Source organism: Phycodurus eques, chromosome 6 (assembly GCF_024500275.1).
Source record: "Phycodurus eques isolate BA_2022a chromosome 6, UOR_Pequ_1.1, whole genome shotgun sequence".
Lineage (NCBI taxonomy): Eukaryota > Metazoa > Chordata > Actinopteri > Syngnathiformes > Syngnathidae > Phycodurus > Phycodurus eques.
Genome location: NC_084530.1, coordinates 27,467,908 through 27,493,580, shown reverse-complemented (window position 1 = coordinate 27,493,580; position 25,673 = coordinate 27,467,908). Strand labels below are relative to the sequence as shown.

General features: G+C 41.8%; 1 protein-coding gene across 4 annotated transcripts in view; it reads left to right on the top strand.

Annotated features, from left to right (window-relative positions):
* Positions 1 to 25,673, top strand: part of LOC133404339 (alpha-1,6-mannosylglycoprotein 6-beta-N-acetylglucosaminyltransferase B-like) — a 91,027-nt gene that overhangs the window by 6,365 nt on the left and 58,989 nt on the right. For 3 of the 4 annotated variants that reach the window (XM_061680121.1, XM_061680120.1, XM_061680119.1), the window contains exons 2-3: positions 539 to 651; positions 22,946 to 23,096. In XM_061680121.1, coding sequence (XP_061536105.1) covers positions 539 to 651; positions 22,946 to 23,096 — 264 coding nt within the window. The remainder of the gene's footprint in view (positions 1 to 538; positions 652 to 22,945; positions 23,097 to 25,673) is intronic. The other variant, XM_061680122.1, reaches the window with a different exon arrangement.

Genomic DNA, 25,673 nt, shown 5'->3' with positions numbered 1-25,673 from the left:
TAGTCAAAGCCATTGTGTAGTGCAACTCGTAGGGTGTGTTGCACAAACTCTCCTCTTCCATGCAGGGATCCAAATGAGAAAAAGACTCCTGGTGTTTCTCAGTGTTATTACAGTAATACAGAAAATATTGGCACCACAATACTTAATGCAGGTTCATCCATACTGCACTGTAAGAGAGTGTGTACACTGTATATACAATTCTATCCTGACATTACTTGGGGCCATACATTATAAGAAGCATTACATACTATTTATATATTTGACCTCTGCATTTTCCTGAAGTTTAACTTCAGCTTCTGCGTCTGCTTGTGTGATTGTTATATTTCAGACGTTTATCCCCAATTTTCCATTGGCCTTGCCGTGTCAATGGTTGCCTTGCCAACCTAACCCAAAATACTTTGCCTGTTTGTCTGCCTATATTCTCCCACCCACAATTTACCTGCCTCTAAATGCCTCGCCTGGTTTCTTCATTCTCACATGAAACTCAATTCACTCCTTTTAACACTTCCCTCTTTCCCCCCGCTTTTGTGTGTTGCAGGATATTCGTGGTGGGGATAGGCTTCTTCAGCCTGTGCTTTCTAATGACTTCTCTGGGGGGGCAATTTTCAGCCAAAAGACTGGGGGACGCCCCCTTCACCATCCGTACAGAAGGTACAACCGACGTGTGCTTTCTGTGTGTACACGTGCTTAAAAATGCTCCCTGTCCCTCTTGCTTGTGCTGCAGTAAACATGACTATGTTGTAGTATTACTAGGGATGGGTACATGATAACGATTTGGAACATTTTAAACCATTTTATTTATTTATTTATTTTAATGTGAGAGACCCAAGCAACGCATGTGTGTGTGTGGGGGGGGGGGTGGGGGGGGGGGGGGGGGGGGGAATCACCATGTGTGTTTTTACTGCTCTAATAGTGTGTGTGTGGTGTCGAGAAAGATGACGACCAGCAGAGCACGCAGCATACATAATGTCTGTCGTGGTACCAAAACTGACTGGTGAGAGGCAGCATGGGGCCACAGGGCATCCAGAATGCCGGAAAATATTAAAATACAAGAGTAGGAGTAGAAGAAGGGATAGAAGTTGGGCAAACTGTTAGCACGTCTGGTAACTACACTGACATTTTTATTGTGGTAAATGACTTAAATAATTAAATAACAAGACAAACGCGCAACACAACCAGTTGCCCCTCTATTTGTGTCCGGTAATGGTGCGAGCTTCAGGCCGCTTTCTAATTGGCTCTTGTTCCGTTTGACATCACGGTCAAAGAGCCCTCTGCCGAATTCAGTGTTGACCACACACAAGGATTTGCGATCATACATATTGAACAGGATTAACATTTACGATTGTCGGCCCTGACTGTTTTCCAAGCAGATCGGAGAGGGAAAAACCACAGCACAGGATAACCAATCAGGACAATCTCTTTGAGTCTTCCGATAATCAGGCCTTTACTAACTTTGATCAATTGTCATTATGCTTGTACCCCATGTCACCTGTAACCCCTCTCTGCGTCCTGCCAGGTCATGACCCAAATGCTAAGTAGAACCTACTGAGACTACTATTAGACAAAATGATTTTACAGTAATCCCTCGTTTATCGCGGGGATTAGGTTCCAGACCAACCGCCACAAAAGATGAAATCCTCAATTTAGCTCAACTTCACAAGCGTGTGTTACTTTTTCATGTTTACCGATATGTGGTGTCAACGCAAAAGGGCACCAGTGATTGCGAAAAGGGGGGGGGAAAAAGTGATAACAGTACAACCTGGAAATAATGCAACAACCACAGTAAACGGTCTGGCTGCTCAAAACAATATGACCAATATGAAAAAAATCCAAGTTACACACACAAATACATTTTGCCAAGCAGATATAAATCTCAATCCATCCATTTTCTTTTGTGCTAAACTGACAACAACTGACATTCATTGTCCTTCCCCTGCAAGGAAACCAATGTGAATTGATGGTGGCTGGATGTTGTGAAGTGTGCTGCCGCCATCGAGTGGTTTGGGGTCTGAAGCACACTCTTATCTCAAGACAGAAAATGGGGCAAGCGGCAGCTCATATCTCAAGGCGCAAGTGTCTCGTTCATAAAGGTTTCATAATGGTGGCATAATCATTTTTGAATCCGGCACAAATTGATTCACTTCACATGATCTCCTATGGGAAAAAGAGTTGAAACTTGGAAGTCAACCAGTGAACAAAGTCTGCTCTGTTTATGTGCCTGTGTTTGAGAGATAATGGAAGAGGAGGATTTTCTTATGGGATTACTGTGTTTGTGACAACTGTAAGGTAATGCAAGTTGGTATGAATTAAGGATAAGAATGGGCTGTACGTGCTTGATTAATCAACTGCTCGTGCCGTGCAGCCTGGGAAGGAATTTGGAGCAAGCCCATTAAAATTGCATAATGTCCAACCGTGCTTCCCCAAAGGATTTCACCATGTGTTGTGCCTGTCAATGATGTCTGCATCATATATTGCTGGAAACTATGCCTTTGAGCACAGAGATACATTTTATGTGACTGCCCTGCCAGTTCAGCCTTTTGATGCGTGCCCCTGTGCAGATCAACCACGCTGTTTTTTTCGCGACTCCCTGCCCATTCAGAGCGTGTGCTTATCCGCGTTTGTGATGAGCTGGCAGGAAGCCGCTGTTAAAAGGGGCGACTGCAGCAATGTGGGACAAGATTGAGACGGCGCAGGCCCAGAGGCCGATCCATCTGCTCGCTGAAAAACAACTGGTCCTTTTCATTAAGCCTCCGCTCACCACCTGCAGTGTCTCTCTGTGTTTGCATGTCATTTTGCCACGTCTTCCATGTAATACAAAAGAGATTATGTACTTTGCCCTCATCATTCTGCACTTTCTAATGCCAAGATCCTTCATTTTACACTGATTTATGACTTATGGTTGCTTTTGGGCTGTCTCTAAGCCTATTGGAGATGTCATTGTTTTTCCACTGTGATTATTTTTTTTCCCTCTCCGCTCTTGTATGCATTCCAGATTAGGTGTCATCTTTTTAAAAGTTTGACGGCTGTTTGGAAAAGTTTTTCTTCAATATCATAAACCGTGACAATGCAGCAGCTTTTGATGAGATACTCAAGTTTTTATGATCATTGCCATTGGAGAAGTTATAGCTGTTGCAAGTGATGACATTCCCATCAATTGTACACTTTTTATTCAATTGACTTTTTTTTTTAGAATTTATATTCAGAAACTGTGCCGGCATGTTCAGAAGACTACAAATATGAAAACTATTGTCTGTCACTTCTTTTTGGCCGAGATGTGTTATCGGTTGCTTTTTGGGATGGATGTGTTGTTTGCTGTCAAGTGGAACCTCTAAAATCAAACAGTCCTTGCGGCACGGCACGCCAGTTCACCTGGTGTTTGGTCAGAATTCGAAAAATAATGATGGAAAATTAGTGGTATAGCTGAGTATCTCTAACAAGCAAAAAAAGGCAGAATGAAGCCTTCGATCCCATTTTTCTTTGTTGCTATCAAGGGCCGGATTACGCTCAAACACTATCATGTCGAGGCCAGTAGCTAAACAGAGCTGCAGTGTTGTTTGATACATAGATTGGGGATAGCAAACAGTATTAGCACATCAAGTGTATAACATTATGTGGTAGTCACTAGCATAGTCGCCACTGCAAGAAAACAAATGCATGAAGGTTACATATATGGCATCATGCACCAACAAGTGCAAAGTGGAATAAAGTTCCTAAGTAAGCATAAAGTATCCTCCTGTTGTAGCTGTGCCTCTCCAACTTGTTCAGGAAAAAGATGCCCTTTCCTCGAGACTGCTTTTATTATCTCTTGAAGACATTATAAAGCCTCGATGGCCTTGAACTTAAACTTTAATAAATAGAAAAGCGAAGTGATGGTGTTTGGTCGCAGTGGCCCTTGTAAATCACAACCCCTGTTGATTTAGGCCCCATGCCATACTTTGTTAAGCGAACAGTTTCAAACTTGGGCAGTGATTTTAAATTGGATCGGCAAAATGGTGCGGTAGTTAAGTCAAGCTCTTGGTAACTCATGCAGCTGGCAAAGGTGAAGCCTTTTCTTTCACAGCAGCACTTTGAAACTGTAATCTATGACTTCATCACATACCGAATGGATTTCTGTAATGCACTTCACTTTGGAGTCAGCCAGTCCTCCCTCAAATGTCTGCAGCTGGTTCAAAATGCTGCCGCTGATCTCTTAACTGGAACACCTAACTATACTTGCCTCCCTCCACTGGCTGCCTGTGCACTTCAGAGTTCATTTTTTGTTTTCACATCTCAAAATGGTCCCGTCTTGCCTCACCTCTCTGAACTTCTCCATCCTGACACTCCGGCCCGGTGCTTCACCTGTCAGCTGAAAAGCTGCTCCCTGGAGGTACTGAAGTCCAAGCGGAAGTTCAGAGAGCATAAGGTTTTTCTGTTGCTGGTCTCAAACTCTGGAATGACCTCCTGGTGCACGTTAGACAAGCCCCTTTGCTGTCCATTTTTTTTCCGTTTTTGCACGTTTTTTTAAACCTGCCCTAAAATACATTTTTATTCCTAGGCATTGTTACTGTTTTATTGTTTTTAAATTATGTTCAATTGTCTTATGTTCATTTTTATGTCCATCCATCCATGAATTCATTCATACTCTGAACTGCTTATCCAGAACTTTGTTTCTGCCCCTGTTGTTTTTAAGGGTCAAGGGTCAAACTCAGGATTCAGACGCGTACGGCTGTACTGCTCGACTTCTTCCGGCAGCCATGTTTCTCCTAGGATTCACACTCTGTAGTCACGGTAATACAAACCGGTAGTCACGTAGGCACACCCCGCGGGAGAGGCAGGATGGGGCTGTTCAGTGACGGTGAAAAGTGTTGTGTAATTTTCGATTGTTGGGGTCTTTAAATGTGGCACTCACATCTTATTAAGGGGCTGATTAAAATTGTGGAAAAGTCCTTTAAGATATTTTCCTGAACATTTTGGTCATATTCCAAATTCAATGACCTATGAGCATTTGACAGTCAAACGTCCACTCAAACTTCTACACTTGGAATTCTGATAGAATATAGCATTTCAACAAAATTGTCATTTTCAGTGCGACGTGTCTGCTAAATATTAGCAGTACGTTGCAGCGTTACCATCTCGTATGATGTTTTGAGATATTTTTACTTTTGGGGTTTAACCTTCTCTTAGCACAATAAAACCTACATTTGTGTGGGGCTTATCATCATAGTGTGAGCTGCTCTGCAAAGCCTAGCGAATGTTTGAGTATTAGCTGAATCCCATTGCCACCTCTCTCTTTCCTGGATTATCGGCTTCCATCTTCTTAAATCCCTGCCTCTCCTCAGTAACTCTCAAACTCCTCATGGGCTGTGAGCTAACACAGGTTCAGTGGTGGTGGGGGTGGTTTGTGTGAAACAGATTTCTGGCCTATGTTGTTGCGCGCATCTCTGATTAAAAAAGCAAATTAGACTTCTAGAGCTTATATTTCTCACATAGTCCACAGATGAAAGGTAGCCGACATAAAAGGTGCGCTTTTATCTCCACATTAAAATGAATCCGACACAAGGGAGATTTTAGTTTGATCAAAGGCTCTCCCTATGGAGCGTGTTCATACTATGCAGTCGGTTTATTATAATAACAAGAAGCCACGACAGTCCCTTTTAGCCTCAGCTTGACTCTTACGACGCTGTTTGTTCTAGCTGTGTACGACCCGAGGCTTGATAACTCTTTGTGCTCCCTGATGGGATGGAGAATCTAATTTTATTTTCCTCTCTCACGTATTCTTTTATTATTTCGGAAACTCCGCAGCTCTAATAGCCGACGGCTTGAAGATTCCGCTGTCATTTACGAAACGGGGAATATATGGCTGAGAGGTGAACATTGCATTTGTAGATGTTGCCGCGCTTGGGCCGGCCGGGCTTGCGTTAAACTTAGTCCTTTCTTCACATTAGTCATAGGAAGACTCATGCTAACATTTTACATTGGCACAAGTCCCCCAAAGCTTTGTCTATGTCTATGTCCTAAAAAGACCCCTACCAACAGTTTACTCACTTACTAGCTGCATGTAGGTCATCATTTACCTCCGCCAAGCATGAAGAGGTTTACCCGTTACTTCATTGGTTTATGACATGCAGTGGCATTTTTCGGCTTTTTCTTTGTGGCTTGCTGTTCTGTATAAACAGCACGAACAAGGACTGAATGACTAAGTGGACCTGTCGATTTTTTTGCCTTCGGGGTCGGGACAATGCGAAAGTGTAAGGGACTGATGGAAAGGTAGTACAGAAATGTCAAGTTTAAACCCCAACAGTCGCCTCTCCTGGTTTCCTGTATGTTAAAAGCAATAGTGGCTGTCTCACAAATGTTATACTTCACACCCGACACGGGCGCGTCCTCAATTTCCCAACGTGGCTGTTTGCTTCCCTCCCAATAGTTAATAAAGTCATGTATACATTGCTTCACACAATTAAGTCAACAGCGTGGCATAGTAGCATCTTTTTCCGGTATTTTTTTTTATGGTGCCTGAGCATTTGATACAAATTCATTAAACCCTTTGGGTCCTGGCAGAGAGCCTTCATATTGTTTTTTTTTGGATGAACACACTTTTCTACATGTAACAATGACAGGAATCCTTTGTGTTGTTGACGACAGTCTTTCCACTTTGGTAGAAGTCTTCTCTCAACTTTTCAACTGTCTCTTAGTCGTTTGCTGTTTTGGTCACTCCCCCCCCCCCGAACATCGTCATGCAGGAAACCAGTCGAGCGCATCATGCAGCCTTAATCTGTGGCCTGCTTTCATGTGTGTTTTTTTTCCCCTTTTTTTCCACACAAGCTGGCAGTTCATCTCCATCACAAACTCCCTGCAGTGATGTTTCCTTCCCATCACTTCATGTAGAACAAATGTGGCATGACAATCTTCTGCACGTCGCTGGTGTAAGGTGCATCGCAAGTCACTCTGGGAGTACACTTTATCAGTGCACTTGTAGCCTAGGGACCTTCTGTGTGTGTGTGTGTGTGCGTGCGCGTGTGTGTATATGTGATTCTGTGTAACCTCACCCACCAAGGGCCAACAAGCTAATGGGTTACTTCGTATGGGCTTCTACTTGTTCTTTTCTGCGTGAATATGTGACACTCAAAAAGTGTGCTGTACAAAACATACAAAAAGACAGAAAACTATCAGTTTCCTCTGCATATTTCAAATTATGGAAACCAAATTGAAATTGTATAGGTGGATCAGAGTGACTCTAAACGGCCAGCGTCGGGCAGAATAATTGTATCTCCCGAACCATCACTTTTGAGGAAGCCAAAAAAATAAAAAAAAACGCTCTTTGTTGAGTCATAAACATTGCATCGTCAAAAAGAGCAAGTAAATAACAAAACTTTTGATTGTTTCATTAATTTGTAAAAATAACACACACATCGGGATGAAACAATAGTATACTGTAGATTTGTGGAAAAAATACAAAATTTGAAAACATTTCCAAAATTTGGACATAGGAGGTTTCGGCCCGATTCCAATGAAATGAACCTTGTCTCAGACGCTGCAGTTTGACTGCTCATCATAAATGTCAACGTCAGTGTTGGCATAACTGCAGGCTAATAGAAAGGCGTTAATGAGTTGTGATTAAAATACTGTTGAACAATGGCAGCTAGGCAGATGAAATGAGCTGTACAGTGGGTTCATTGGCATTAAAACGCAATACAAATCGTTTTGTTCTGCAGTGCTAATTTGCTCGCATGCTACAGATGTGCACATCTGGCAGATTTGGAGCTGATGATGATGACGGCAAATACGACGATTAGTACTACTAGAATTAGTCTACAAGCATGACCTGCCTCGTGGAAGGAATGAAAATACAGGGTTGAATTTTTTTTTTCTTCCATTAAAGAGGGCATGGTGCCACTGAAGTGAAATGCAGTCAAGTTATACAGTTGAACACAACCTTTGTTTGGAATCAACCTTTCCTAACAGAAAATAGAAATGGGAAAACTGCATCTTCATAAAAAATTAACTGCTGACAGTCACATTCCAAACGATCATAAATGTTAAAAATGTTACCTGCTGTTAATATTCAACAGTCTTTGAACAAATAATTTACCACCGCTTTTCTTTTTGAGAAGTAAATTGTGTCTTACTGAGCATTGGACACTCTTTGTAACCACGAGGGGCCTGATTCTTAATAAGATCCCAAATAGCGGTCACTAAATTCCGTGTTCACTCACCCTGGGTGGGTCCGGTTAGTCGGTCAAGCGTCCACATCTGTTTGCGTCTGATTTTTGCAAGCGCACAAATGTTGCAAAAACAATAGAGCATTGTTCTCCATGCTGCCTTTTTGAGGTTTGTTGACTCAAAAAAAAAAAAAAAATTGACCAAGAGTGCTCAGTCAATACATGGTGGCTTTGGAGTTGAAATCTAATTGAGCACATTTGTTCTTGTTCGACAGCTTTGAAGCAGGATGGCGATAGAAGGGTAAGGCAAAAAAATTGCTTTGGTAATCCCCTCCACATTGATTGACATAATCAGCCACACCAACAATTAGGAAGAGGTGAGAACAGTGGAATGAGATGGAGGAGAAAATGGTGCTGACATGAAGTTTTAACTTGGTGAAGGAGAAGATGTCACTCAACAGTTGTGTTTTGGCGGGCAACCAGACAGCTGTTGAGTGAGCCACTTTTGGATGGCCACAGATGAAATATTGTGAAGCAATGACTTTGCGATTAAACATGACAAAACAGATTTCTTTTTATGAACGCAGATTAAAACAAGCTCCGTTTTTGACCCGTCAATGTCAGCGGCAGTTCTGCCAGATGTGTGTGTGTGTGTGTGTGTGTGTGTGTGTGTCAGCAGTTTAAAGGCCACTTAGCACTGTGGAAGGCAAATGTTATGGTGGATTACATTGACTGCCTATCAGACCCCGCAACAAATCTTGCCTTTTTTGTTTTGTGTCTGCTGCATCTGAATATATTTTATGCGTGGAACTGTTTTGTTTGTAACGGTTATAAGAGATCTCAACATGGGCCAAAAAAAGGTGTACCGGTAATTATCGTCATTTATTGTGGTTTTAGGTTATTGAAAAGACGGTTTCATTTGAACTGCAGGGGACAGTTGTGGACATATGTTACACAAACCGCCACTTCTTTTTGAGACATCTGTAAGGCAATATTGACTTGATTTAAATATTCTGGTTGACAATGGTAAATAACAAACTCTAACAGAGATTATGGTCATCAGTATCAAACAATTGGAGGATGGCTGGTGGGATACAATGCAGCGTGCATTTCTAGTTTACTAGTGGCCAATTTAGCAAACTGAATTTGATCACGCATCTATCAGACTCCGTTCCTCGTGCAAAACACTGTTATCTCAAGTTTATGGCACTTGCTTTTGTCAAACAAGCAAGGACAATAAGCTCCTGTCTTCGCTGTGATTTATGTTTCTTTGCTCATTTTCAGAACAAACTAGGGGAGATGTGCTGTGAAGTGGAAGTATATTTTGAATGACAGTTCTAGCTGTTCACCTAATAATAATAATAATTATAATGCATTTTACTTGAAAAGAGCTTTTTCAAGGGACTGAAAGATTCTTTACTATTGTAACGCGTTATTCATTCAGTCCGCAGTCATGCCGTAGGGGTGGTAAGCTACTCGTGTAGCCCCAGCTGCCCTCGGCAGTCTGACGGAAGCATCGCTGCCTTTCTGCGCCTACGGCCCCTCCGACCACCACCAAACATCCAACCGCATTCATCCATAGGCAAAGTGGGTTAAGTGTCTTGCCCAGGGACACAACGACAACATGCGCTCGGGCGGGGATACGAACTGGCCACCGGCCGGTTGCGGGGTGTGCGCTTCGGCACCACGCCGTCCCTACACACTTAAAACCGTATTTGCAGGAAATCACAGACACTCCAATTGTTAAAAATGTAATAAAAAGGTTATTACTGGACTGTGCCTACTTCACCAGTCAATACTGTTAGTGTTTCACAGCACACAGCGTCACCATCCAGATTTGTATTTATCCCTCATAGCTTTGCACTACTTTATCCAACTTTTAACTCCAATACATATTAATGAGAAAGCTGACCCAGTTTCCAAGTTGCCTGAGCCATTGTTTTCTGCCCCAAGTGTCATTAGCTGTGAATGAGAAGTTTCTCCATTATATTACACGGTATTATGGTTATGAGATCTGGGAAGGTGACTGTGTAAGTACTGTATACCGTAATCCGCTGTCTACATGACCTTCCCTGTATCGTCTTACGTGTCACTAGCTCATCATCACCTCTGCCATAAATATTTTCCTAGATCTAGATAATGTCACACTCGCAGCTTGTCATTCCGTCCTACTGATGGCATCATAACTGCTTGGGGGAGAAAAAAATAATAAAAATAAAATAAATAACTGCTGTAGTTTGTATTATTTCCAATGCCAAAATAAGTACACCAAGGACAAATGAAAGATGTGACAGCAAAAAAAAAAAGTACAAGTTTGAAAATGTAAAAACTAGATTAGATGATTCATTTCAAAATCATACAGATTCTTACTGGCTGTTGCATACATTTGAAATGAATGGGAGGGGGGGGGGCTTAAATCAGCTAATTTCTGTTCAGTTGTTAATCACAAGCAGTGATTATTCATATTGTCGTGACTTCAGTGAGCAGTGCAGACTTTACAGCCCTCAAACCGCAGACCCGCAGAGATGGATGGGGAAAAAGAACAGGGAGGGAAAGAAAGATGAAGCGATAAAAATAATGAGTGAAAATCCTAATTCCACAGCATGCTGCAGAAATCAAAGACAAGTCTATTGAAGTGTGAAAGATGCAAAGTGAAGAGCGCTAAGTCATATTACAGCAATTTCTCCCCCTCTCTCATTCTTTGTTTTCCCCACATGTGCCCCGAGAGACGTTTCACTTCCTCCACGGAGCATTTCCGTAAATAGCATCGCAGCCGTCATAAGCAGCAGAACACTTTTGGATATGGTGAAGACAACGCGTGGCATTAACTGTGCCACCAAGCCAAATCACTGGCAAGAACATGACTTATACATGCTAAGTATAAGTCTGATGTGACAAATACAACATACTTGTATTTGTCACATCAGCCTTTAGTTACCTGTAATAGCCCGTGCTATATCATTGTAGTCTTATGAAAAGAAGGTTGTGCCTCTTATTTGGAGAATGTTTTGTTCTCTGCCAAACTTTTCACGGCAAGATTGTGAATGGTGGAATGATGCACGCAGTGCATGTTGGTACCCAATTTCTTTTGCCTCTTACATCGCAGGACCTTGCGATGTGAGTATTGCGAATGCGCTCATCGCGATGACGATCCTCAAACAATTCATCGTGCAGCCCTGCTTGAAACTGATACTAGAATTTGCCACAAAGCTTCTGGGAGAATATCATTTGGACTGTTGAGACAAAACTTGATGTTTTTGGCAAAAGTCTCATCAACTCTGTGTTTAATGACGCAAAAATGAAGTATACAAAGAAAAGAACACCGTCCCTACCGTGATGCTTGGCGCAGAGTCTTTTATATTTTGGGGTTGCGTTGCATTCAGGTGTCTTGAGTCTATTCAGGATATGAAATTCAACACCATGTCATTGTGGACCTTATGGTCCTGGACTGCCCCTGCATGGTCCTGGACTCCCCCTGCAATGTAATTTATCTAAATGATTTTGAAGCTATGAAATTTACGGTGAAAAGGGAATATACATTTCCCAAACTTAGCTTTACTGTTGGGCGTAACGGTGAGGGACTGGTTAGCACATCTGCCTCAAATCCGGCCTCCCCTGTGTGGACTTTGTATGTATTCCACGTGCCAGCGTGGGTTTTTTCTCCGGGTATTCCGGTTTCCTCCCATATTCCAAAAATATGCATGGTAGGTTACTTGAAGACTTTTAAATTGTCCATAGCTGTGAATATATGTTTGAATGGTTGTTTGTCTATATGTGGCCTGCGATTGGTTGACGACCAGTTCTTGGTGTACCCCGCCTCTCGCCCGGAGTCAAGGCCTCTTTATACTCCCGCGCTCGACAACGCACGCATTGCGTCACCTGACCGACGAATTGCCCCGCGCGGCCCCTCTGCGTAGCTTGACGCGCACACGGCAAAAATTGTTGCTGCGCATCGAACGCCGCGGAGATCATCTCTCGTGATTGGTCTGTTTTTTTTAGTCACATGCTGCGATGACTTACTCGGCGTGCGCCTTGGTTCTACATACCATCTACGCCGCCGCCTTCTTGATCGATTTTGCAGCACAATTAAACGTATCATCTGGTCATCTAGGTCCATTTGTTCTAGCAGACACTGTTCCACGGTCGCCATTGTTCTTTCTTTGTTCCTTCTTACTGAAAGGAAAGTAAAAACGGCGACCGGAAATGGCCCAAAAAATGCAGCGGAAACTCCACCCTGTGGTGTCCTAGCCAATACCAGCCACAGCGACACCCCCGACTTGGAGGTGAACTGTAGTACATTTTCAAAACTGCACGCGTGTGTTTGTGCTCGAGAATAAAGGCAAACTACGCACGGGACAGCCGCAGTGACGTCAGCGCGGTCGCTGCCTGTGCTAGTATAAAGAAGCCTTCAGATGGGATAGACTCCCGCATGCCCGCGACCCTGGAGAGGTACGGAAAATGGAGGGATAGCTTTTCTGTTGCTTCTTGTGCTTTTATTCAATCACACTGTCATGGAAAACAACTACGGAAGATATGACAAGAGTGGGAAAAAAACACGTTTTTTTGACAGCACCGAGAGTAGGTGTCAATGTCAGAAGTGATTGCTGTGAAAAGAAGCAAGCTCGTTTCAAGGCACCAAAGATGTTTTCTTTCCAATATTAAACGCACCATGATGCCAATCTAAATGGAGATGCGTGTGTGGCCAAAACCCAAATGCACACTGCAATCACTGCACAGTCACTTAAAATTACTATCAGCCTCTCAGCATCCCTTGTTTTCCCCTCCACCCTTCAATTGTCTTCCATCTGCTGCACGGAGTGAACACTCTCATGTCACAACCTTCAGTGCTTGCAATGTTCATGTGACCATTGTAATCAGAGCAACAGCTTTGATATTATCCACGTGTCACACATTTGCGGATGTCAAAAAGCTGTTGTGTACAAAGTTCAAATCTTCACTGCAGGTATGAAGTAAAATAAAAAATAAAAAAATAACTTTCATGTCATTGTTGAGAAAAAAAGGTGTATTGAGACGATTCACTTCACAACAACAAAAATAAAATGGGCAACATTAGTTCTAAAGCTCTTAACTACTAATTAAAAATATTTTTTAAAAACACAGTTGTGCTGTGTTCATCATTTGAAGCAGTTCCAAATTAATATTTATGAACTTGACAAAAACATGAAACATAAATAAAATACACCATACTTCTCAGAGATTCTCATTAGTAAATGTTAAATTAAATATTAAATGTTTGTGCAGATAGCTGTGCTTTGGCGAGCCGAAGTTGGCTGCAACAAGTTTTCAATCAGAGGATGGGGGGGAAATGCTTATGTCATTCTGTTAAGGCAAATTTGAAATTGTAATGGCTAAAGAAATGTTCCCATTGCTCATGAAGTTTAAATTACATCGGCCAGCACTGATTCTGATTCCGGGCGGATTTGATTGATATGGCACCACATACAAGCTGAAATCTAACTGGACGAAAAAAAAAAAAATAATAATCCAAAAGCCACATAAACACACTGGAAGCAGTGCAGAATATATAGTTTTATATAGTCTTTGGATGTAGAAGGACACAGTCGGACTACAAGACCAATGCTTGCCACTGTCTTGTAACTGATCATCAATATTTCATAAGAACGCCATGCTCAGCACAAGGGAATTGATAAATAATTCACTGTACCATGGGATTGAAAAAGCATGTGCATTGTGTGCAGGTGCATGTCAATCACAGCAGATCAAATACGCCAGCTGTCGTTTATCCTTTATCCTAACGATAACAAATCCAACAATGGCGGACGTTCTTTGCCTTCGTATGGGCTCCACAACTTCCTTCGGCTCGTATGTACAAGGGACCATTTTGCATGTTAAAACCTAAACGGAGTAACTTATTTGCTACAGCCGCAATGGGAAATCGCTAATGGTAGCCACACCATACCCTTTGCTTTGCATCTTTGGACACTTATTATTACCTCCATCTTGATTCCTGTGACATTTGCGATGATTTCCTAACCAACCAACCAAATATAGATAGCAGCTGTAATTCTTTCCCGGAATTGTTCACGTGGTGTTACCAAAGTGCGTGTGTGCATGCATGCGGCAATGTATATATGCCTTATCCTCAGATGCAAAGTACAAACATATTTATGCGATCATTGTGTTTGGCTAGCATACAAGTTAGATCAGTCCTTTTCTCTTCATGGTCATTTACTCACTTGTAAATGCTCTGTTGAATAACAGCAACAGAAAGCAGATCATCTCATAAGAGAAATATCCACGACACTAAGCAGAAGAAAAACTGGTTTTAATTGGCCTTTGTATAAACACCTTTGCACTGAGCACATAAACTGCCCCAGCTGTAAAATTTTAATCAGTGTATCCTCAGTTTGAAGCGCAACATTTGACCTTTCTCACATGCAACTTTGCTCCGTTGCTGCATTCATTACCTGTGACTAAAAAGCAAATAACCTTATAAGTGAGTGCGCCAGAGTGCTGAAGTGTGCCATAGAAAAAACTCTTGCGGCTTCCGCCAGAGCTCCCTCCCTTCACAGAGCGAAACCTGGACAGATTCTAATTCATTTTTACCACAGACAAACACTTGTGACGTGGGGGTTGAAAGAATGTAAGATCAGATGACATTCTGAAGAAATTTGCGTGCACATCAGTGGGATTGCAAATGGAGACAAAGCATGAAAGAAACGATTAAAGGGATGGACATGAATTTTGGTATGATGACGGAGATTTTGGTCAATATTACTTAGGATTGGAGTTGCTTGGGAAAAGTGTATTGCAGCAATGATAAATCTATGGTGCTTTTGTTTGGAGTGGACAAATGCAGGATATACTGTATTTGCACACTGAAGGGGAACATTTAAACTTTTACTGTATCTAAGGTAGATATCAGTCGCCACATCAGTGTGGCGGCAATGGGACAAAATAACCCAAAGCATTTCCATTGATTAAAATGTTTAAAATTAGATTGTCTGTCTCTCAGACATTACTACTATTACGTGATGACAATAAATAGGACACAGGCTTTCAGGACTGATGTGATATTTCCCAAGTACACTTGGATGATCATTTAAAATCCTTTTATATGAAACCCCGTTTATTGCTTTGTCCTTCGTTCTATTCCATTGCCCTTGCTTTAGCTCCTTCCTTTTTTTAATCAGATTTCATTGATTGATAAAAGCCCTTCGGGTGGTCATAAGAAAATACAGCACATGGAATACATTTATTGCTATTAACCACCAGACTAAAGTGGCTGATCTGGGGTTGTCATGGTAATGACGGACACTATTCACCTCATTAAAATCTCCCTTAGAACATACACCCCCCCATTAGCTTTAACCACACAAACGCGCACGTTTTGTGGACACACCGCATCCCAAGTTGTCTCTGCCTCAGTGCTCTGTCGCGCTAACATGCATTGATGTGGTCTCTGATGGAAGGAGGGCCCCGCAGCCCCGCTTCTGTCAGCGCACTTGTGGCGAGCGGCGGCCAGTCGAGAGACGTCAACCTCGCTAGATGGTGGACATGTTAATGAGGGTCAAGGCTGGCGTCCGTCAGGCCTGTCCGCTTGGCTCGAGAGGGTGTGCGGTGCGCATGAATAGGAGGAGCTTGCCAACAGTCGGGAGGGCATTGTTCAGAAACACTGCATTGCTGGCGTTTGGAAACATCCGTCTGAAAGGCTCTGTGCTATTTTGTCATAGTTTCACCAAGACCCAAGTCCAAACAGATTAGTGTTACATGCTGTTTTTGCGTATATGCTGTTATTTTTGACTGTCACACGTAGACACAAACTGACATTTCACGGCAAATGAGAGTGAATACATGAACATAAAAAGTGATAGAGACGACAAGAGGATTGGAAGATGGAGCAAATATCGTTCCTAATGGATGACCGGTTGGGAGTTGACAATCCCCTTGTTTCTCACTATACATAGACAAATCTGACCAGCCTTAAAATGGGCATAATAGCCAGTTTGTTTTTTGAGTCGTTGTTCAATGATTAAACAAAACCAAATAAACAACAATTAAGCAATATCGCACGAGAGGGAGTGATTCTCTACTTCATGACAATAAAGTTGATTCTATTCTATTCTATTCTATTCTATTTGGTGAAACTGAGAGCTGCTTCTTTAGTACAGAGTAATGTGAAGGGCTACTATTTCGATATCCGCTTCTGAGGCTGCTTCAGGTTCCACTACGGGTACATGCCAATTACAGGTTACTCATACTACGGCTGCAAAAACCTGGTCCAGAAAATATCAGCTATTGGTGTCAATGATTCCTTCAATGGTAAGCCACTACGATAAGAACTGAAAATAGAATGCAGCAAACTATTTAAACATTACTGGTTGGTCACCATTTTATCATTGCTCCTCCCCCTCGTGTTTGGTCTTTGATATTTTCTATTAAAACCCTGCATGCGTCTCTCACCGGGTGCAGGCGTTAATGGGGACATTTTCATTTGCTTAAAGCATTTGTGCAGCAAATAGAGAAAAAAGAGGAACATATTCAGCCACTCCTGCTGTTCTTTAGCTAATGCGCCATAATAATTAACATGATTGCAATTTGTGGTAATTGTGTTGGTGTGCAGATGAGATGAGTTGTTGTGGAGATTGGAGCGGTCGTCGGGCCATTAAGCCTCTTGTCTGCTGGGAAAGGAGTTGGTTTTTGGATTGAGTCGCTTCGTTCCATGTTAAGGACACACAAGAGCAGCGTATGTCTTGCCTTTTACGCCGAACACTTCGTGGTGTTCCCTCCAAATATCTCGGTTCATCGATGGCGCTCCAGCCGTATCTTGGATTTGTTTGTGGAATTTATCTGTCTGACTCAAAAATTCCTGACGTTGTGGAAATCTGTGGTTTTTATGGATTTTAATGTATAATGTAGATCTTTTTGCCATGGAGTAACAGGCACTTGAGGGTATTAAAACACTGTTTGCAACATGAGTAAACACACACTTTGATGTCATTTGACCAGGGAAGAGCCATCGCGAAAACACGGTAAATGGCAATCTATTGGGCGAATCTGGGACCTCTGGTATCAAATTTCACGCCATGTCGTGTAAATGTGTTGTTGTGCATGACAATTAAAGTCCTCGAATCAGAATCAGAATCAGAATCAGAATCATCTTTATTTGCCAAGTATGTCCAAAACACACAAGGAATTTGTCTCCGGTAGTTGGAGCCGCTCTAGTACAACAAACAGTCAATTTACAGAACACTTTGGGGACATAAAGACATTGACAAAAAACAATTGTGCAAAAAGATGCAGAGTCCTCTAGCACTTAGAGCAGTTCGAACGACTAATATTGCAATAGTCCGGTGCAATGACCATTGTGCAAAGGGCGCTGAGACTTCAAGGAGTGTATGCGGTTTAAAGTGACGAGTAGTGCGATCATCTGGGACAATGTCGGTTGTGCAAATGTTACAGATACTCCTCAATCAGTGTGCAAATGGAGCAGATGCTACTCTGGCATGAGTGGCCAGTATATGCAAATAGTGCAGCATGGCTAGACAACTACAGTGAGTGCACAAGTAATAAATAATTGGCCCCACAGAAATGTGACAACGAACTCAAGTAAAAAAATTGCCAGCTTGTTGTAATGGAATTATAGGTTAGGTGTTTAAGAAGTTGATCGCAAGAGGGAAGAAGCTGTTGGAATGTCTACTAGTTCTAGTTTGCGTTGATCGGTAGCGCCTACCTGAGGGAAGGAGCTGGAAGAGCTGGTGACCGGGGTGCAGACGGTCCGAGAGGATTTTGCACGCCCTTGTCTTAGTTCTGGCAGCGTGCAAGTCCTCAATGGTGGGTAGGGGGGTACCGACAATCCTTTCAGCAGTTTTGATTGTCCGTTGCAGTCGGAGTTTGTCCTTCTTTGTAGCAGCACCAAACCAGACTGTGATGGAAGAACACAGGACCGATTCGATGACCGCTGTGTAGAACTGTCTCAGCAGCTCCGGTGGCAGGCCGTGCTTTCTCAGAAGCCGCAGGAAGTACATCCTCCGCTGTGAATACGTTTCCCCGTGATGAACGGGAAGTTGGCTGTATTAACAATGACTATTCGCAGAGCTGTCAATGAATAATGCGACGACCTTTTTCAGAAATCCAGCCGCCTTCGCCGCTTCATAGCTGGAAGTCGCGCAGACAAATCGCCGGTTAATTTAGTGTCGACCAGGCGGTCCTGTCAGTATTCATCATTTCACAAATGGCTTTTCTCGTAACATGAATATGCAAACACGCCCCTCCGGCCCATCAAAAAAAAAAAAAAACCTATCCTGTTGTGGTGCATAGGAGTGTGTGTGTGTGTGATGTGAGTCACTCACAGGTTGACGCTCCGAGCTTACTCACATTTGAATGTTCGCGTCAAGACGATTTAGCTTCTTTTCAAAGACTCTGCAAGACACCAAGACAGTGGAAGAGTTTTCAAAGTGCCGTAACATTCATCCGTCACTTCATCGCCCCCCTCTTTAAATTTCCTGTTTCAAAACTGCTATTTTAGGGCATTGTGTGGCATTTGATGAGCATTTCTAAACTGTTAAGGAAATGCTTCAGTGCCTTTTGCCGATCTAAAAATAAATACCTCTGAACAGGCTTTTGTGTTCCAACAGAACAACAGTTTTAGTTTGCACTTTCAGTCACCTTTGTCCCCTTTTCCCCCCCTTTTGCTTTAATATACATGAGCTCACTTTTGGGAACATACACAGCCTTGAATTTGTGAGCGACGAGTCCATTGTACTTGAACTAGGGATGGACATTTCACTACATTATCTTGATGGACTTTATAGGGAAAAAAATAACCATCAAGGAATTTTTTTTTTTATTTTTCTATTTTATTTATTTTTTTAAAGAGTATGAATGTGCCATATTATTCACCCATCACATTTCCATTACCACTAATGCAAGCGGACACAAATGCACTAAAACAAACAGACTGACGATTTACATTGCAGCCAATAATAATAATAATAATAATAATAATGATATCTTCGATTTATATATCGTCTTTCAAGGGACCCAAGGACTCCATATAATAATGTTTGTACTTCCCATGGCCAAGACTTTTGCAAGCGGAATAAGTAGACATTTGCATGTGCACATATAAACAACTCTTCTCACTTTAGTCGCCCTCGACGCATTAAAAGTGTCCTGTTCACACTTTATAGGCCTCTGGAGCGATGCAATGCGCAGAGACACAAAAGATTCAATGCAATATGGTGGAGAAAAGCAGGCCACTAACTACATGCATGTTTGTGTGTGTGCATGCATGCAGACTTATTTTACCCCATGCAAAAAAAGGGTATAAAATAGAATACCAGCAGCTCGCTACTTTTAATATTCTGCAATTAAACTCGGGCAAATTGGTTCCCATGTGAAATGCAAACACCTCGCGGTACTGCTTTTGATTAATTGGTATTTGATTAATTGGTGTGAAGTGAGACATCAAAACACTTCCATTCAATTTCTTTTTTTTTTTTTTTCCTCAATTCCTCCTGGTTAAAGGTGACATTCCAATAAAATTGGAGAATTCTTTGACTTATGTACCCGTTCATTAAGAGAAGCAATTTTAACATGGGAATGTTCATTACCAACTGCCATATATTGTACACGACTATAATCATTGCGACTGAAGGCAAAAATTACTCCCAATAAACCTCAAGCTCTGAATGATCACACCCACTTGAAATGCCTCACCATAAATATTTGTTATAATAGATCATTTTTAATCAGTTTCTTGTTTTGTCATTCTGTGCCACTATTACGTTTCCTGATGCAGTACATAGAGAATAGGCAAGCTTTGAATTGACATGATGTATTGGCATGACTATAAATTTCATGTAATTGTGCTGCAACATGTTAAAAGTGACTGGGGAGTCAAATTTTACTGTATTCTAAGTAAACACAACTGTGACTTAAGTCATACAAGGTGTCAGAAAGGTTCCAGGACTGACGTCACAAAAGAGAAACGGCGAATTTGCCCCGTCACTGTGTGCCAGATGATCAAGCAGCGCGTCTGCAAAGAGATGCTGCGGCGTTTGCTTTGTTCATTGCATTGCGAGAAGAGGCGAGAGTTGGGGCAGGACCACTCGTGGCTGCTTCACTGTGTCTCCACGCCTGCTCGCAGTGCCCTGACCATCCAACAATTCCTGAACGAGAAGCACATCGTCGTGCTGCAGCAACCTCCCGTTTTACCCAACCTGGCTCTTCCAAGGGGAATACGTGTAGTTTGTACTTTGGATTTGAAATATGTTTAGTGACACCAGTCCTTGAAACGCATAACATTCATCCGAGTTGTGATGTGAGGAAAATGTGATGATGATGATCGTAGAACCGCAAACAGAACGAACAGCAAAATAACTGTTGTGTGTCTCTCTCCTTGCCGCTCAGTATAAAGTGGCTAACGCAAACAAGAAGTTAACGTCAATAACAAAAAGAGAAGAGCTGAATGTATGTCACAAAGTCAACTGTGTTTAGTGTCGATATGGAAACTTGCCTCCCAGGCGCACACATATTTCAGCAGTAAAATAACAACATTTCCTTGTGCAGCTCTAATAAAAATGTCAATTTGTCAATAATACCTAAAAATGCAATGGAGGAGCTGCTCTCAATTTCATTGTACATGTGTATAGTGACCATAAAAGGCATTCTATTCTAAGTTGTCTAAAAATACTCATAATTGAGATGAATCCGAAGGAATACGTATAATCGCAGTAGTAGCATAATCACAGTTAAGCGGGAATTGCATTAGTCATAGTTAGTCATTATTATCGGAGGCTTGTTTTAACACTTGTCTGACATTTAACGTTCTTACTGTTATAAAACTTTTAACAGCATGGGTAAAAAACTGAATATGTAATTTACCATTGTTTTTCCGTGAGAAATTTGTTTTGAATATATGAAACAAAGAGGATGTCGGCTGTTGCGTTTACCTGATTGTGTTTAACCTTTTTAAGGTTCCACTGGATGTAAGATGTGCTCATTTGGTTTCTACATCTTTTTGTTGTCACCCATTGTGGCTTAATGTATAGCCCCACTGACTTTGACGTGTTGCAACTATGTAATTGCACAACCCCAATTCCAATGAAGTTGGGACGTTGTGTAAACATAAATAAAACCAGAATACAATGATTTGCAAATCATGTTCAACCTATATTTAATTGAATACACTACAAAGAAAATATATTTAATGTTCAAACTGATAAACTTTATTGTTTTTAGCAAATAATCATCAACATATATTTAATGGCTGCAACACGTTCCAAAAAAGCTGGGACAAGGTCATGTTTACCACTGTGTTACATCACCTTTTCTTTTAACAACATTCAATAAACGTTTGGGAACTGAGGACACGAATTGTTGAAGCTTTGTAGGTGGAATTCTTTCCCATTCAATTTGAAATGTGGACTCGTTGGACCAAAGAACACTTTTCCACTTTGCATAAGTCCATCTTAGATGAGCTCGGGCCCAGAGAAGCCGTCGGCGTTTCCGGGTGTTGTTGATAAATGGCTTTTGCTTTGCATAGTAGAGTTTCAAGTTGCACTTACGGATGTAGCGCCGAACTGTATTTACTGACATTGGTTTTCTGAAGTGTTCCTGAGCCCATGTGGTGATATCCTTTACACATCGATGTCTGTTTTGATGCAGTGCCGCCTGAGGGATCGAAGGTCATGGGCATTCAATGTTGGTTTTAGGCCTTGCCACTTACATGCAGTGATTTCTCCAGATTCTCTGAACCTTTTGATGATATTATGGACCGTAGATGATGAGATCCCTAAATTCCTTGCAATTGTACATTGAGGAACATTGTCCTATTTTTTTCACGCACTTGTTCACAAAGAGGTGAACCTCGCCCCATCTTTGCTTGTGAATGGCTGAGCAATTCAGGGAAGCTCCTTTTATACCCAATCATGGCACCCACCTGTTCCCAATTAGCCTGTTCACCGTTGGGATGTTCCAAAAAGCTGTTTGATGAGCATTCCTCAACTTTCTCAGTCTTTTTTGCCACCTGTCCCAGCTTTTCTGGAACGTGTTGCAGCCATAAAATTCTAAGTTAATCATTATTTGCTAAAAACAATAAAGTTTATCAGTTTAAACATGAAATATCTTGTCTTTGTAGTGTAGTCAATTAAATATAGGTCAAACATGATTTGCAAATCATTGTATTCTGTTTTTATTTGTTTAACACAGTGTCCCAACTTCATTGGAATTGGGGATGTACTAAAAGAAGACTTCCAGCACTTTAAAAAAAAAAAATCCCATTCTATCTTCCACACACTACTTGTGCTAAAACTCCACTTTTTAATCCCAGCAACCAGAGCAGAGGGTTTATCCCACTATGTGCCCTTAAGTACATAGAAGGCCCCTCCGCACACTGCAAAGAGTACCCCGCTGTGCAATGTGAGGTGATAGAAATAATTGGCTTTTGCACACAGAGCCTCCACATAATTAATTCCTGGCGCTTCATAACTCATACTCACAGCGCAAGCCTCATTTTTATATCAAAGGATGTCAACGAATATGAAGGTAAGCTCGTATTGAGATATCATGCTGCAGTTTGTGTGGATATCTGGTCTGGAAAATGCCCACGTTGACATCTTATGACAATATAGCACTCGGCAGGATTGAGTTCATGCTTGTGGGCATAGGAAATGACAGCTCTGGCTGTCGATATGCAGGTTAACAATGTAAATGAAACTCTTTGTGAAAAGATCAAAGAATAACCCACGGGTGTGGTGTTGTCTTCCTCCCTTTTTTAACTGGCTTTGTATGCATCTTCATGTCGCTGTGTGTGCGCTCAGTGCTGGGAGGTGTGGAGTCGCGCGGTGTGCTGAGGAAGATCAGTGACATGCTGGAGGTGATTCTGAAGCGAATGGACAGCCTCGCCAAGATGGACAACACCACCGCCGCTGACACGCGACGCCTGGATGAGCTCAGCTCCGCAATCAACAAGTAAGCTTTTTTTTCTTTTTTTTTTTCTTTTTTATAACCGTTCTGTAGCAATGATTTTGAATCAGGCGATCCCATATCATGCGAGAGACTTCCTCTGCCATTTTCAGCCCGCTGTCCATGTTTTGTTGGCCCGCAGCAAAAATAACATTGAACACGGCCCACTTTTTTTTTTGGAATCCGAGTTTCAAATGTTCCTACCTTTCTTAATCTTTGTCCTATTTTCAAAATGCTGCTATCATTGCAAAGCATGCTAAACAGAGAAGCAGACAGCATACAATAATGATGAACCTCAAGTAATTAAAAAAAGTTAATGAACCAGGTTCACAAAATAATACTTTTTTGGCGCTCAGACATGCATGGAAAAAAAACATTTAGAGTCAAGAATGAACAAACACTTCATAAATTGTTAAAATGCACAGGGAGGAATAAATGTATAGTTAAGAGGCATTTGTAGTTGATAAAATTTATGAAATTAGCGTTGGAAATGATGGGAAATATGAGCCATCATGGCGGGTCTACTAAGTAACACCAAAAGGGACCTGGCCAGCGGCGGGTCCAAAAAATATCTGTGCGATTCGACCAGTTTACATCATATTTGGTTCAAGCATAGAAAATATAGAAGGTAGATTATCATACGGATTTTCAAAATCATTTTACTCAGATAGAGGTTTTTCAGGAGGAGTCTGTCAACTATACATTCAGGAAATGTCGTTGGAGAATTGTGTCAGTCGTGTACACAAAAAATTTGCTCAAGCCATTACAATAATTCGAAAGTAATGAAGAACGTAATTGTTTTACATTTTCTGTTAGCATTTCCTTTTCTCCATGCAAGTCAAGTACATTGCCTCAAATAGTGGCCATCCCTTTAATAGACGGCACACCCAAATTTGTTTTGCTGGCTGCGTCATTCCTTTTAAAGTCCTTCTGAAGTGAAAATGAAAATTTGATGCGCCACTGGGAGTAGTGTTGTGAACAAGCCTATCAAATTTGGATGAAATTTTTTTTTTTTAAATCGGCAAGTATGTAAAATGAGGCGCCAAAATCATGAAAAATACAGCCCTCCTCCCAGTTGTCGGACGCGGTGGGTGTGTCCGCTAAATGTGCTGAAAACACGCCCCGCTCTGCTTTCACCTGTCACTCAAATACGTTCTCGCAGTATGTTCTCAAACGCCAGTCAGTTTCAGCCACAGGCTGAATAACGCGTGCCGCTGTATTTAAAGCTAGTATGAATAACTTGTGTCGCCTCCCAGGCTGCAATTCTGCATTACAACAACAGAGCCATTGACGTGTATTTTACATTTGGCACCTTGTTGGGCAGCGAAAGGATCCTCGGGGAAATGTGGGGAGTTTATTGTTTTTCTTTTCCCAGTTAAGCCTGTCGACAATGCAGACAGAGTGAGTCATTCCCTGTTATTGCTGTGTTTGTGCATGCATTGGTCGCCGCGTGTGTCCTGTGTTTTCTGTCAGGCACCTTGTTGCTCAGGGGTCCTTCCAAAGCTCAGGGGTCCTTCCAAAGACGAGTTCCGCTCGTTCGCGGCAATTGTTTTCGTTTACGCGGTAATTATTGTATGGTTATTTTCTGCGACAGAAACGCAAAACAAATATGTAGATAAATAAGATAACTAACGAGCTTTTTATCAGTTTGAAGTTTTATTTTGGGGAATTTACAATCAATTAACCTTCAAAGAGGTGGTAAACCTACCTGGCGAGCAGAAATTGTTGCTAATTCCAAATCGCTTCTGAATCCTCTTAGCTCCCCGAGTTCCCTTCGCTGTGCTTCTGGTTGCTAGTTTTATATCGAGCTGTTGGCAAACAAAGGATGGACATTTTGTGATGTTCCGGAGGAGGCTATTCTGCAAATATTGAGGGTGGGACACTGTTTGTAGAAATAAGGCTAGCTCCCGGATCCCATCTAATTTTACTTCCTAACTTTTCATGCTTGCGTTCTGCCTTCTCGCTGTCACTAAATTCCACGCGCTTCTTTCGCATTTAAACGGCCTAAATCCCTGTGCATGAGTAGCGATGTGGTACATGCTGACATCCTGTAATCTCTCACACATCCCCAAACCTTGTAAAGTGATCTTGGATAAGCATTCAGCTTCACATCGCTGCAGAGGCACTACAACGGAAGGATGGAGCAATTAATACGGTCTGGCGTTGGCGTTAACTGCAATCAATGTCGATTAATGGACTATTTAATGCAGAAGGAAGCACAGTTGCTCTTAAAGCATGGATGTGGAAGTATGCTTTTTGTCACTGTGTGCACAAGGAATTGTTAAAAGGAATCAATACGCAGTTTTTGTCTTGGCCAGGCTAGTGTGAAAGGGTTAAAAAAGGTTGTTGTTGATACGTAATTGGGGTCAAACACTCCAAATCAATATTGTGTGTCCATCCTCTTTTAAATAGGGTTGATAAATACTGCTTCTCGACACGACGGGTTTGGGCTCGGATAAATACGTTTGAATTATTTGTATTGACAGCAGGTAGTCTGTGGTCATGACCTAAAGGTTTTTTTTATATATAATTAGATGTGACAGAATGCCCGCTCTACTAAAGTTACACTGGACCGTCTTAATG